We start from the raw sequence: 14,798 nt of genomic DNA on the forward strand, positions 1-14,798 counted from the left end.
ATGGATCATTTTAACTAAATAAAGTATTTCTACTTCTTGAGATTCGAACAATATTAAAAATTAGCATTGGACTTTTTGCATCACTAATCACTTGATAAGCATAACAATATCATCCAATTAGATATTGCATGTCTTTTTTCAATTATTTAAGTTGTTCTATAATTATGTCACCCTGCATGCATCTGAGTTTTCTGTAGAAATGAGTTTCAGTCAGCGACAATAATACACAATCTATCTACACAATGTCCTTGCGTGACTAGATGGCAAGCCACAGTCAGCTTCCTCTATATAACAATACCAAACACATCTAAACCACTTCCTCCTCAGCTCTTTTCTCACACGTAAATAACTGCCGATTTCAAGAACATACTACCATTCCTCTTTGAAGAGATCAGCAGAGTTTCATCATGTGGAATGTGACTGTTAGAAGTGAAATTCCAGGCATGGCTATTTCCATCAAGGGTTTTATTGCCAGTATTGCCATCTGTTTTTACCCACACTGGATAATCAAACCGTCCACAACGGGTAAAGCGATCTTTATGACTTTATGGAAAATGTGCGAAGGAATAGAGTCAACGCAGTGCACAGAGTACGAGAATACACCTCCATACCTGCACCTTGCCAGAGCACTTGTCATCATTGCCATCATCTTCGGGGTCTTTGGGATCCTGCTTGCCATTGCTGGCCAGTTCAAGTCTGGGCCAGAAGAAAGGCAAAACAGGAAAATGACTGTGGCTTCTGGAGTTGCCTTCCTCATTGCCGGCATATGTGTGATGCTATTAGTCTGGTGGATCGACAAAAACATCAAGGGTAATTCTGACAACCCCCCTCAGCTTCCTGAGTCTGAGAAGATGGTGAAAGGACCCGGATTCTATATTGCCTCAGTCACCGCTGGACTTCTGTTCCTGGGAGGAATCATTATCTGCCACTCCTTTTGTCAAAAGACGGGCAATTGATTGGTATTTGTGCAACCCTAGCTTGGTGTAAGCAAGACTTTAATAAGTAAGGCTTATCTTTGAACATCCAACAGTGTCTATGTGTCCCTTGAATGAGTAGAATATGAAAGTCTGAAATCTGATTAAAATAGGCAGAAATATTTGCAATTAGAGGATGTATCTTGCTTCTTGATATTTTTTGTCTTTTACATCATTATAGACTCTTTTACTATTTTAATTTTATGTTTATTGTTTATACTATTTACTATAAATACATGGACAGATTTTTTACTTTTTTTTTCTTTTTCTCAAAACTGCTATGAAATCTGAATGCATATGCATTGGTTTAAGTCTCTTTCTTTATTAAACTGGTTCAGTATTGATGATTATGGGATAGTTCTGCATTTGCTTTTTCTGCATCAATTTGCCAATTTGTCCATGATATCATGTTTTTCTTCACAACATCTCATTGTAGTAGCACTTTTTTTCTTTCTTTTGTCAAGGAGGCTAAATAAAGTAATAGTAAGAATGGGTTTGTGTTTGTGTTTATGTTGTACTCTGTTTTTAAAAGACTGAGTTTTGTAGTGTTTTGCATTAATGAACAACATGTGAGGAAGTCAAACATGTCAACTTTGCCTTTTTATGTCAGTTTAAAAGAAATTTCTTAAAAACACAACTTTTTTTCTGTTTTTAACAGATCAGGGATGACAAATATCAGTTCATCAACTAAGTTAGACTGAAGAAATTAAAGAGAAAACATTTTTGACTTAAACTTTCAGCGAAACCAGCAGTGATTAAATTACACTGGCAGAACTACAAAGGTTACAGCAGACAAAACTAACATACAGTATTATTGTTTTGATAGGGTTAAAAAAGGAAATGATACCCAGAACTATTATCCCACGGAACAGATCATTCAACCAAAACACAGAAAGAAAACATAGGCTGGACTTGCAAATAGTCAAAAAAGATTTTAAAATTAAAATCTGGAAAGCATTTACAGAGAACTAAACTGGGCCCTTTACATCTGCATTGTTTGGTAATGATTGAAGCATCTGGCACTGCTGCTGGTTTTGTGGCTCTTGGAGGACAAATTCTTCAGTGTTGTCTGCTAGTTATTTAAAAACTATTAAAACTTAACTCACAAGGTTTATCAACTTCTTTGTTCATAAAGTTTCCTCTCGTCTGGGCTGTGACACAGCTCGACTCATAAAATGCTCTGCATTAATAAAGCTTTCAGTTAGATTTAGCGACAAATGAAAGGAATAAACAAGCAATTTAGCCAATATTTGACTGAATAATCACATTTATAATTCCTGACATTAAAAATAATATCATAGCAACACTAAATGTGGGTTTTCAACATTGCAAAATTCTTTCTTATCCCAGTTATTTGCTTAGAAATCACAGGAAGTGAACAGAACACGGACAAAATTCACACAGAGACACACAGGGGAACTCAGGAGGAACATGAAAGAAGAAAACATTTTGAGGATCACAATAAAAATGCAAGAATCAACATTTAAAGTGAAGACAAAGGGTGTGAGAGAAAAAATATGATGGAGAGGAAATATTAAAAATCATTTTAAGCTTTATAAAACACTGATTTGGTGCTTCACTTGCGTTTGTCGTTTGAATCAAATGTTTCTGTACATCACATGCCAGCATATACACTGGAGGATATAGACCATAGTGTATGTGTGATATGAAACTGGCTTTCAGACAGGATATTGTGGTTCTTACGTTCTGTGAGAACACATTATTTACACGCACTGCATACAGATTCATACCCCTGTAACTATACTTTTGCCCATAATCCATCAAACAGATTAAACGGATTAGAAATGGAGATAAAAGATTAGTCTAATGCCTACTATTCCCTTACTTTTCAAAGAGTAAAAAAGACACTGTTTACATTTACCACTCAGTAAATTTAAATTTATTTACCATTGTAACTAAGCTTGATTTTATTCCCACTGTACATTACTGTATTTTGCTTCAATACTGGTGCCATATTGTTAAAGACTGAAATCAGCATGTGAACATTACCTGATGCTGCTGAAGTGAAGCAGAGCAAAGTTACAGAGGTTTTATTAGAGACACAGCTAAGTGTTTTGCAATTTGGCATAATTTTAAAAAGTTTAAATTTCTTCAGTATTGAACAGTAGAAATTAGGCTTTCTTGTCGCAGGTCATTTTGAAAAAACAAAACCAAAAACAAAACAAAAAACAAAACAGCGGCCAACAGCACTGTACAGTTGTTGCTGCTCATTGAGTGAAGAGAGACAAAACCTGCAGCTTCAAATTCTCCCTCCTCTTTTGCACCTATGTCGTCTGACTCTGTGCCAAGCTGTAGGAAACAGTACCGAAAGCAGACAAAAAGTGATTTACACAGAAATAAAGATCTAAACAGTATTAGTTAGGTCAGATACTAATTTTACACTGTATACTTTGTGGCATTTATTTTACTAAAAACATTTCAACTAAGAATTACCTTAGACATAATTCCACAGGCACTTCACAATCAAATTTTAGCTTGGTAACATTAAGTGTTACAAAAAGCTTATAACAGAAAGCTTATATACAAAATCTGTCTCTTTCTCTCCCTCTCTTTCACTCACACACACAGACACGAACACCACTACCACCATCAACTTTGCTAAATTGCTAATGAAAAAAAAAGACTTACCAGGCAGCTGCAATTGAGCAGCAATCTCCATCCAACTCCTGTCACGTTTGTTGCGGTCATGATAATTTTATGAAGCCACATCGAAAAGGCTCGGATGAGCTTGCCAAAGTTCAACGAGTTGGGCCTCCATTGCTTGTGTCCAGACAATACGTTGCACTGCCGTGCTGCTCCATCTTTTTCACCTACATTTCTGTTTTTGCGCATGCACAGTGTGAGAGGTTGCGTTAAATCGGCTCGTGGCACTGCTTCAACAGTGCGATACCCTCACGAGGGGCGACCAGGATTTCAAACAGGTTTGATTCTCTTGCGACCATACGATTGCTGATCGGGAGATGGTCGTGAGGTGTTAATCGCTTCTCGTTACCCCATGTATACTACACATGATGAAGGCGAAACTCGGCCAATCCCCAAAACCGTCGCACGACTGAAAAATAGGCTCAAAATGGGCCAAAAATCGTACAGTGTATGCCCAGCATTAGGGTAAGTGAATCCAGAATACAGAAAGATAGGTGAGCTGAACAAAAAAAAAAACAAAAACAGGGAAGGGGATTGTTGCTTACTTTTTCGTTCATTTATTCATCTTTTTTTTTGTTTGTTTGTTTGTTTCAGGTGAATGCCTGAAACAAACATTCTTGACTATGCCAGGAATGTTGAGAATTTTGTTCTTATTGGTAATCTTTTACTCACTGTGGTAATCTTGTGTTGCTTGTGCTTGGTATTTAGTTTTAGTTCCTTTTTAGTCATTATGGCAAGTATCCTCAGCCATGTTCCCACCTGTTACCTATGCCATCATTAGGTTGTGTAAGTCTTTGGCTATGTTCACATGTACACGGGTATTTTTGTAGATGGCGATTTTCTGTTTTGTTAAAAAAATAAAATAAAAAATCCTGTCCACAAGTAATCGCAAAAAACAAAGTCAACCGCTATCAAGAACATGCCAAAGCAACAGGTGGCGATATAATCATAAGCGTGTAGAAATGCTGGCCAATCACAAGTCTAGAAGCCTGGGACGGAAAGAATAAACAAAGATGTGCATAGAAGTAGTCTTTCTAAATGGAGGGACAATAACTGCGTGTGTATATGTAGGCATGTAAAAATTGCAGATAGTAAGATTAACAGAAACAGTATTTTGTCTATATCTGCCATTGTAGAAATTCATCTCATGTAAACAATAATGTGCCGCACAGCATGATGTTAAAAAAGGCGCACACCTTTGACATTGCATGACTAAATCTCCATTTTCCTCTTCCACATGTAAACGCAAAAACTGAGTTTTCGAAAATCTCCACCCTGGCAGGACTTTTTAAAAATCTCAGTTTTCAGTGATCCAAAACGCTGTTTACGTGTGGATGAAAGGCTCAAACTCAAACAAAAGCAAAAAATTTGGATTCCTGATCCAGTTCAGTAATTTTGAGATTTCTGGACTTAACTTGTGTTTTGGGGTTACAGCATTAAATGCTAATTTTAAATTAAGTTCATGTGTCTTGGGGCAACTGTTGAGTAGTTACACAGCTGAATAATGACAGTTTCAGCTTCACTGCCACAAACAGAAAGTCTGAGATACATCATATTATGGTACTTGTAATGTTTTGGCTATATTTCATGTTTTGGCTTCAGCAACATCTGCTCCTTTTTGAACTCCTCACTGGAGCTGCTTTAGACTCTAAGAGCCAAAGACTCAAAGCAGGGCAAACTAGCATGTGAACACAATCCCACAGTCAGTTTATTTCTATATGACTTAACCAATCTACCATCTTGCGACCATGCACAATGTAGTGCAAGACTACATTGCACAAGGTCATCATGGGGAAGTTGTGTGTGAGAGAGAGCGTGAGAGAGATCTATATCTCATATATTGTCAAAGTGCATACAGCTGAATTTGTGTAGGTCCACCACTAAAAACAATCATGTGTTACAGTCCAGCTCATATGGTAGCAACCTTGTGTGGTATCAGTGTGGTATCAAATTATCGCCATTTAATTAGTTTAATATTTCACAGTTTGAGTGTACCTTTCTTAAGAAAAAAATGTGTTTTAAAAGTTTAATAATGTAAAAGTGAGAGGTGAGACCTGAGTCTGGGAACCGGCCCTGGAAGGCAGGGCTGAGTTTTCCCCTTTATAAGCACAGGTGCAGGTTGTTGATCTCTTTCCTGTGAAGAAATTATTAGAAAATTGTTGGGAAAGAGGAAAGGATTTAAAAAATAGTTTTGGGTGTGTTGGGGGTAATAGAGCTTGAGCATTTAAAGTATATAACAAATAATTTAGTCAGACAGTATTGTGGCCTTTAAGGCCTACATGGACATGGAAATACAAATAATGTAGATAAGTCATTATCGATATTAAGAAGAGAAGAAATAAAACAGATATTTGCCAAGAAGGCAAATATTGACATATCAGTGCAGAAGGCCGGCATCCGGGGCTTCTCGGGATGCCTGGAGCGTGCCAGCGTCATCTGGCACCAGATTCAAACTGCCAAGAAAGAACAAAGAGACCTTCACGTGGTCTTTTTAGACCTTGCCAATGCCTTTGGGTCAGTTCCGCATGAGATCTTGTGGATGGCCTTTAACTATTTCAGCCTACCAAACCACATCACAGGACTGGTTAAGACCTACTTTCAGGATTTACAGTATTGTGTGACAGCTGAGAACACCACCACTACAATGCAGACCTCAATGATACGTGGCAACTAGAACAACTAAGGCAGAACTTGGCTAATGACCTCAAGCGGATTAATAACACTGCACTCCCAGGGAAACTGAAGCTCTGGTGCTTCCAGTTTGGGTTATTACCCAGACTACTGTGGCCGTTGACAATGTACAAGGTCTCAATCTATCATGCCAATCGACTAGAGAGGCTAGTGAGCTCCTATGTTAAGAATTGGCTCGGACTTCCCAAATGCCTCAGCAGCGTTGCACTCTATAGTGACGGGATACTGGCATTGCCTATCCCTAGCCTGGTAGAGGAGTTTAAATGTGCAAAAGTAAAGCTTGAGATGTCACTCACGGACTCTCGCGACCCAATAGTGAGAGGCACTGCTCCCACCCTAGCAACGGGGAGGAAGTGGACCCCAGCCACATCTGTGCTACAGGCCAAATCTGCTCTTCAGCTTCGTGACGTGGTGGGTCACGTCCAACAGGGTAGAGGAGGATTTGGTCTTAGAGCAGTAACAACTCGGTGGCAACAGGCATCTGTAATTGAACGTCGAAAAATGGTGGTTGAGGAGGTGCGTCGACAGGAGGAAACAGCCAGGCATGTCAGAGTCGTAGCCCTGGCCGAGCAGGGTCGCTGGATGAATTGGGAGAGTGTGGAAAAGAGGAAACTCTCATGGAGTGAAATCTGGGGCACGAAGTCTAATAGACTGAGTTTCATCATCCGAGCGACCAGTGTTGGGGAGTAACGGAATACATGTACCGCTGTTACGTATTTAGAATACAAAATATGAGTAACTGTATTCCGTTACAGTTACCGTTTAAAAAGGTGGTATTCAGAATACAGTTACTTTGTTGAAATAAATGGATTACACGGCGGTACTTTCCTGTTTCATATTGTCGCGGGTCAGGACTGTTTGGGTTTGTTTGACAGCTACGCTCTGTTATTCCAGGGGACAGCGTTACGGTTGCCATGGTTACAGGGTGACGCTCTCTCTCTCTGTGTGTTTCCTGGGTGAGAGAGCGCTTTTTTGTTGTTGTTGTGCTAACCTTATAGACAGAATGCTACAGGCATGGCCCTAAAGAATGTAGCCTCATGGGCAGTGTAGTCCGTGCTGCAGGGAGAATGGACTACCATACACGTTATGTGTCTGTGAGCGAGGGAGGGAGAGAAAGGAAAGTCTGAGCTGTCACGGAGCAAAAACGGGAGCTGGAAGCATGTAAATATAATAATAACCACTGCAGCCAAGAAGAGTGCCTGACGAGCCCATTTGTAAGTAAGCTATTAAGACTCAACTGTACACTGTGTTCGTGTTTTCCTCCGGAAAAAATAAGTTCCGTTGGAGCAGCCTTTCAGCGCCTCTCTCTGTCTCTGGCAAGCAAAGTTGACCCAGACAACAAAGTAAAGCTATTTTTCGGCTACCAGCCCAACACGGAACCCACCGTATTAGCCAGAGGTCCCTTTACTATGGTTCGGAGCCGCTGACCTTCAGTAACAGTAATAAATCACAGCAATAGTACATTCACGTAGTTGTAAACAGCATGATAATATATTAAGTAATCCAAAGTATTCAGAATACGTTACTCTCATTGAGTAACGTAACGGAATACGTTACAGAATACATTTTGGGGCATGTAATAAGTATTCTGTAATGGAATACATTTTAAAAGTAACCTTCCCAACACTGCGAGCGACATACAATGTGCTACCTTCCCCAATAAATCTGCAGCTGTGGTTTGGAAAGGACCCATCCTGCCCCCTGTGTACAGTCCCAGCAACACTCAAGCAGATCTTGGTTGGTTGTAGGACTAGCCTTACTCAGGGCAGGTACACATGGAGACACAACCAGGTCCTCAGGTGTCTACTCAAGAAAGTTGAGTGCAAAAGAAAATCCATCAATGCTCAACCTTTCACGAACCAAGAGGAGCGTCAGTTTTCATCAACATTTGTCCAGGAGGGAGACAAGCTGAGGGCAAGCCCCTCAACCCCGGACCTGGGCCCGCTGAAGGTTGCCAGTAGGGTTGCCAACCGTCCCTTAAAAAATGGAATGGTCCCGTATTTAGAAACAAAAGTACACGTCCCGTATTGAGCTAATAAGGGACGCACTTTGTCCCGTAATACAGTGAGAATCAAAAGTAGTCTATAAATGTTAATGGAATTAACGCTTTGTTTGAAAACATAATTCCCAGCCCCTCTCCTGCTCTGTGACCAATGAGCTGACAGCACACTTATGACAATTCGAGTATGACAATTCAGATTACCGCTTATCTCATTAGTCGCGTAAAGGTCGCTTGCGGAGAAAATACCGGAAGACAACAGTTGACCACAACAAGAAGAAGAAGCATGGCCAACAGAGAAACAAACGCCGACACTGCGGTGCAAGTCTCAGACGACAGTACACCCAAAGCTGGGCAGACACTGTGTGATTTTTTCAGTCACGTTATTCAGCTCCTGCTCAAACTGCACGATTGACTCGCAGGGGTTAGAAGTTCGTAGGTCACGATGCAGGGTCTCACCGCCCGATGCTCTGATGTGACCTGAGTGCTCACACTGTGCCTCCATAAAATGAAGGTTATAACAGAAAATCTGTCGCTCGCTCTCCCTCTCTGTCTTTCAGTCACACAGACACGCACACCACCACCATCAACTTTGCTAAATTGCTCATGAAAAACATTGATCAGGCAGCTGTGATTGAGCAGCAATGTAAATCCAACTATTTTCACGGTTGTTGTGGTCGTGATAATTTTGTGAGGCCACATCGAAAAGGCTCGGGTGAGCTTGCCATAGTTCTACAAGTTGTGCCTCCATCGCTTGTGTCCAGATCACACGCTGCACAGCCGTGCTGCTCCGTCTTTTTCACCGACGTTTACGTGTTTGCGCGTGAGCACTCACCCCACGTATACTACACGATGCACGATGAAGGCCAAAATCGGGCCGATCACCAAATCGGTCGCACGACTCAAAAATCGGCTCAAAATGGGCCAAAAATCGCACAGTGTAAGCCCAGCATTAGACCAGCAATGTTCCCCTCAGAGAAAGAAAAAAGGCTGCAAAAGTACAGGGAGGAATGGGAAAAGGAAAACACCTGGCTGGAAAAGTGCACGATAACACCTATAAAGCCCACTGCACTGTGTGCCGGCGCACTTTTTCCATAGGCATGCTTCTAATGGTGGGCACATGAAGAACATGAGGGGTGTGAAAGCTCAGGGAACCCTTAACCAATTTTTTGTCCACCAGGCCACGGCAGAAGCAGATATGGTATGTAAACACTGGTTTGATTTTTTTTAAACCGTCTGGTTAAGGTTAATATGGGCATGTGCAGTGAATATCAGCGCTATGTGGCCAGAAGTGTGGTAATATAATTTATTTTGTGTAATAAACAACTGCAAGGATAGATGATTACAACAAATAGATGACTAATACATAAAAGTAATACATAGATGAATAATGATGATGAGTTATGATGCGTAATCATGGGAACAAGTGGGTTTACAAACGGGAGCAAAAGCTGAAATAATACCTCAACTGAAGCCAGTTGCACTAAATACACTATATGTGCACTGTTACAAGAATGTTTTTTGTTCTATTGTTTTCTATTAATTTATATAATTTTAAGTTAAGCAGGACAGAGTTCTTTTAAAGAAAGATTTACTTATATTCTCAAAAGTTAAGCATGACAGGCTTCTGTTTAAGAAAGAGACCTGTTTTATTGTGTTAATGTTGTCATTTTGAGCTAAAAATAAATGGCTAAATGATCATTTGTTTCCCATATGGTCATATCACAAAGAATATGCATCTACTTAAATCAAATTCAAATCAAATGGTTAAAAAAACAATTTCACACACACAAAAAAAAGAGCTACAAAATTCACTGCACTGGGAAGGGTGAAGACAACTGGGTCGCCGGGCACTGGCCACGAGGTGTCCCTTATTTATTTTTCAGGGAGTTGGCAACCCTAGTTGCCAGGGATTGGCAGATGCAGGTGGACTTGGATCAGAGGCTAATTTTTCCCACAAAGATCGTAACAAGTACTCTGCAGACCAGACCTCGTCCTTTGGTCTAAGTCCCATGGGAGGAAGCAATTGAGGAAGCATTTGAGCGTAAGAAGCTGCGCTATGCCAACTTGGCAGCTGAGGCAGAGGACAGAGTCTGGAAGATCAAGGTGCACCTGGTGGAAGTGGGGTGCAGGGACTTTGTTGCCAGTACAACAGCAAAACTGCTTAGAGAGATAGGTATCAGAGGACAGGCGCAATGGCAGGCTATAAGAGAACTAGCTAACACCTCTGAGAGGACCAATCACTGGCTATGGTTAAAAAGGGCTGACATCACTTGGGCAGCTAAGGCAGTTAGCTAGCCGCGAGAGAAAAGAAAATATGCCACTCTTCTCCCCTCTGCTCTTCTTCCCTTGTCTGGGAAGCAGTGGGGAGGTAGAGCGTACAGCCCAATCCGGCGGGGAGGTGTGGGAAACCAGATCGGGCGCCCCCCTTCTGGCTCTCCTCTCTGCTCTCTCCTATCTTGTCCCTTTTGTCTTACTTCTCTCTATCACCTTTTCTATCCCTTTGAAGAAGTTAGGCTCCATAAATGCTAAAGAGGTAAGTATTATTTCTCAGTTGCAGTGAATAGATGGGAGAAAATTAACTGTAGAAAACTAAACAGAAGAAAGAAGAAGAGAAATAACAATTTAGCATAAACCAGTGACACACTCCGGGGCCTGATCAACCCTGGCAGGGCCTCCTTGGATGAGGGTGTCTAGTGATAATGGCCGAAACACCCGATGAATCCAAGGTCCACTACTGACGATATGTCCCAAATCCCAAAGCGCTTTACACAACCAGTCATCCACCCATTCACACACACATTCACACACTGGTGATGGCAAGCTACATTGTAGCCACAGCCACCCTGGGGCGCACTGACAGAGGCGAGGCTGCTGGACACTGGCGCCACCGGGCCCTCTGACCACCACCAGTAGGCAACGGGTGAAGTGTCTTGCCCAAGGACACAACGACCGAGACTGTCCAAGCCAGGGCTCGAACCAGCAACCTTCCGATTACAAGGCGAACTCCCAACTCCCAGCCACGATCGCCCAGGGAAATTTACTACTCCTTCCCAGGTGCGCACACTACAAGAATACACAATAAAAGAGGTATGTATCGCATTGTTCGCAGTGTTGTTAGTCTTGGGCCTAAACTATTCTGATGTGGGCTATTTGTAAGGTAGAAATCACTGGGATGTTGGGTCACCTGTTGCTGCTGGGTCAGGAAGCGCTCCTCTACGGTCCAGGTGGAGTAGTTTGGCGGGCCAGATATGTATAAGCTGCCCTTTCCCGTGCACTCGGCTTTGAATTTAAAGTGGTGTTCCACTAAATGCAGTTTGTCATTTTACAGATATTGTAGCTGCTGCCGCTCTGCGGAATGCCCTGCTGGTTTGCTTCTGTTTTGTTTCTCAATTATTATTATTTTTGTTCGCTTCCAGTAGTGTTGCCTTATTTACATTTTTTAAAATTTACCTTGCGTTGGTTTTTCCATTGGTATGCGTTTGGTTCCCTAATTGGGGGTTTTAATCATTTTAATGTATATAAGTGTGTGTGTCTGAGGTAGGATTAATTTTGCAATTTTTATTTGATCAAGCATTTTTTACCTTTTGTAATTTTGCTTTTTTGTTAACAAATGGTTGTTTGATTAATTGTTAAAGGATTTAACAAGTATAATTACAGTGTAAACTTAAAGTATAATTTCTCCTGTGTGTGTGTGTGTGTGAGAGAGAGAGAGACCCTGCTGAGTTCATGCCCTTTTTGTGTCCAGGCCGAGAGCTGAAGTTGATGGAGGGTCTTCCGGGTAACTGTTCCTCTGTGCTGTGTGTGTGGTTGGTATAAGGTGCCGATAAGGAAATTATCTATTTTTTTTTATTTTTTTTTTGCCTGTCCCGTTTGGCTCTTTTGCCATCAGAATTATGGTCTAAAGGCGAAGAAAGATGCCCAACGGACTTACTTTACCAAATGGACCATCCCAGCCTTGCCGTAATGGTCTATTTGATTCACCTTTTATTGTTTATTTTATTTTATTTTCACTTGCTAAATACGGGACAGACTTGACTGGGGGAAAGAAAGGGGAGAAAGAAAGAGGGAAAGAAAAACAGCGGAGAAGAGGGACAGGGATAAAGGGCAAAAAACAAAAACCAACAAAATAAGCAGATAAAAAATACATATATCAATCACCTGGATCACCTGTTGAGATAGAAAAAAGAGAAAACAAGCAGAAGAAAAAGACAGCAATATAATAAACAACATCATGATGATCTATGGGAATATAACAGTAAATACTAAATATTAAACATTATTGAGCAGCACGTAAGATCGACAGTGCACAGTGTGCTTTGAGGTAGGAGCCAAAAAGGGTGTAGTTTGTGTGTGTGAGCACCCGTGTGTACACCTGTGAGCATGAGCGCGCTTGTATTTAAAAGGTTCCTTCATGTAATGATCTTCTAGAGGGTGTGGGGAGCCACAGCCCCGTCCACCAGGGCATGAAGCAGGTACGGAGGAGATCAAACATCCAGAGGCCCCCAGAACACAAGAGACCAAGGAAGACCAAAGTCTAATTTTTATCCTCTGTGTGTGTGAGAGAGAGAGAGAGAGAGAGAGAGAGACCCTGCTGAGTTCATGCCCTTTTTTGTGTCCAGGCCGAGAGCTGAAGGTGATGGAGGGTCTTCCGGGTAACTGTTCCTCTGTGCTGTGTGTGTAGTTGGTATAAGTTGCCGATAGAGAAATTATTACTGAAAAGCTCTCACACACTAGCTGAGCAGGAAGGTGTTTCCTGAACAGGACAGTGAAGAAGGAAAATTTTGTACATTTCAAACTACTACACTGATGCCTACTTAGCAACCTGCTAATAGCCTAAGTAAAGCAGCCACATTACTTAACAATATATTAGTCTCAGCAGAGACCATCAGAACCCTGTCAGATGCAACAGCTGTGGGGCAGCAAACTGTTGCAAGTATCAGTGTAGATTGACTGGATAGTCACTTGGCATCTCTCTTTCCCTCACGTCAGCGTAGCGGCTTGTCCATGCCAGCGGCATCTACAGTCAGGAGAGAATGTGCACCTGCACCACGTTATTAAGCTCAGCAATGCTTCGGCAGCTGGACATCAGTTACCAGAAGAAAAAGGTAGTTACAAATGAAGTTTAATGAGTTTGTATTCACATGCTTGAAATGGGGCAATTTTTAATAGTCTGATATTTAAGACTATACCAAGGGCCAGATTTAATAAAAAGGGAAAATAGTGTGTGGTAACAATCCCCAAATAAAGTTCATAGGCGTTGTGCACCATTTTCTAAACCACTCAGTTCATTTAGTATCACATTTAGTAAATCGGTTTGTGGATTTGATTTATCGTATATACCCCCCCCCCCCCTCCATATTTTGTACATTGAGAAACAAAGTCCCAGAAATGCATGTCACAGGGTCAGTCAAAAATCTCTAAGTTCCATCTCTTGCACGCAATCTTGTCACTGCGTTTTTCATTTTAAAATACCAACAATATTTTATTTTATTTTATTTTATTTTTTTAATGCGCTGGCGCAAAGCGTTAGTAAGTCTGGCTCCTATGTACTGCAATACCTTCCTGTAACATATTTCTATAATAGCAAAGTTTCCAGTCTTATTTAATAACAGACTGCCACTCGTTATCACACCACCAGGGCAGACACTATATAATTCAGGCAGGTGCAGGGGGGCAGAGGGGGCTTGAGCACCTGCTTCTTTCCTCTTAGGTGACCAAGAGGCTTTTTTTTTTTATGTGTTTATTTGTTTATTTGTAAGGAACCCCATTAGCTTCCACAACAGTGGTGTGTGTGAAATACCACATCATCTGTAAAACACGCAAAGGTAGTGTGATGGCTTAAGCCTGCATGTGTTACAGGTACTGTGTGGCAGCACCTGTAGACAGCTATATATGTCTACATATATAGTATTAGACAGGGAGACGCGGCTTGTTGTTCCTGAACACTCTGCCATTATGAGAAAACAGCATGGAGCATTCACTTCTGACTACTAACAACAGGCCAAAACATGGTCTCACACTGTCACCTACTGGTACAAAAATGCTACAAATATCCCAGACTAGGTACCAGGTCTCTAGTTAAAACTAGTTAAATAGGGGTATGTTCAAATGAAAATATCACTTACATTTAAAGTAAAATAGAATCAGTATAAATTAATTCACATAAATGTGATCACACGTTAGTGGGTATCGCACATGGCTGCCAGTGCCATTGGGACAATAGTGTTTATTGATGATGTGACAGAGGACAGAAGCAGCTGAATAATTTCTGAGGTGTTCAGAGACATACTGTCTACTCAAACACTTCACACGAGTTGCCCAAGATTCACAGAATTAAAGAAAATGCACTATTTTGTGATATATATTGTTATCGGGATGAGAAATGTCTTACATTGGGATATGAGATTTTGGTCATATCGCACAGCCCTAATTAGCACTAGGCGCAGTGACTCCCAAACTGGGTGAGT

The 14,798-nt window shown here is 41.2% G+C and overlaps 1 protein-coding gene across 1 annotated transcript; it reads left to right on the forward strand.

The window, feature by feature from the left end:
- The first annotated feature begins 443 nt into the window (after nucleotides 1–443).
- Nucleotides 444–956, forward strand: LOC134635281 (claudin-4-like). The gene has a single exon (XM_063484682.1). The coding sequence runs from the start codon at nucleotides 444–446 to the stop codon at nucleotides 954–956; it is 513 nt and encodes a 170-aa protein (XP_063340752.1).
- The last annotated feature ends 13,842 nt before the right edge of the window (nucleotides 957–14,798 follow it).

The sequence above is a fragment of the Pelmatolapia mariae genome, linkage group LG10_11, assembly GCF_036321145.2.
Source record: "Pelmatolapia mariae isolate MD_Pm_ZW linkage group LG10_11, Pm_UMD_F_2, whole genome shotgun sequence".
Classification (NCBI taxonomy): Eukaryota; Metazoa; Chordata; class Actinopteri; order Cichliformes; family Cichlidae; genus Pelmatolapia; species Pelmatolapia mariae.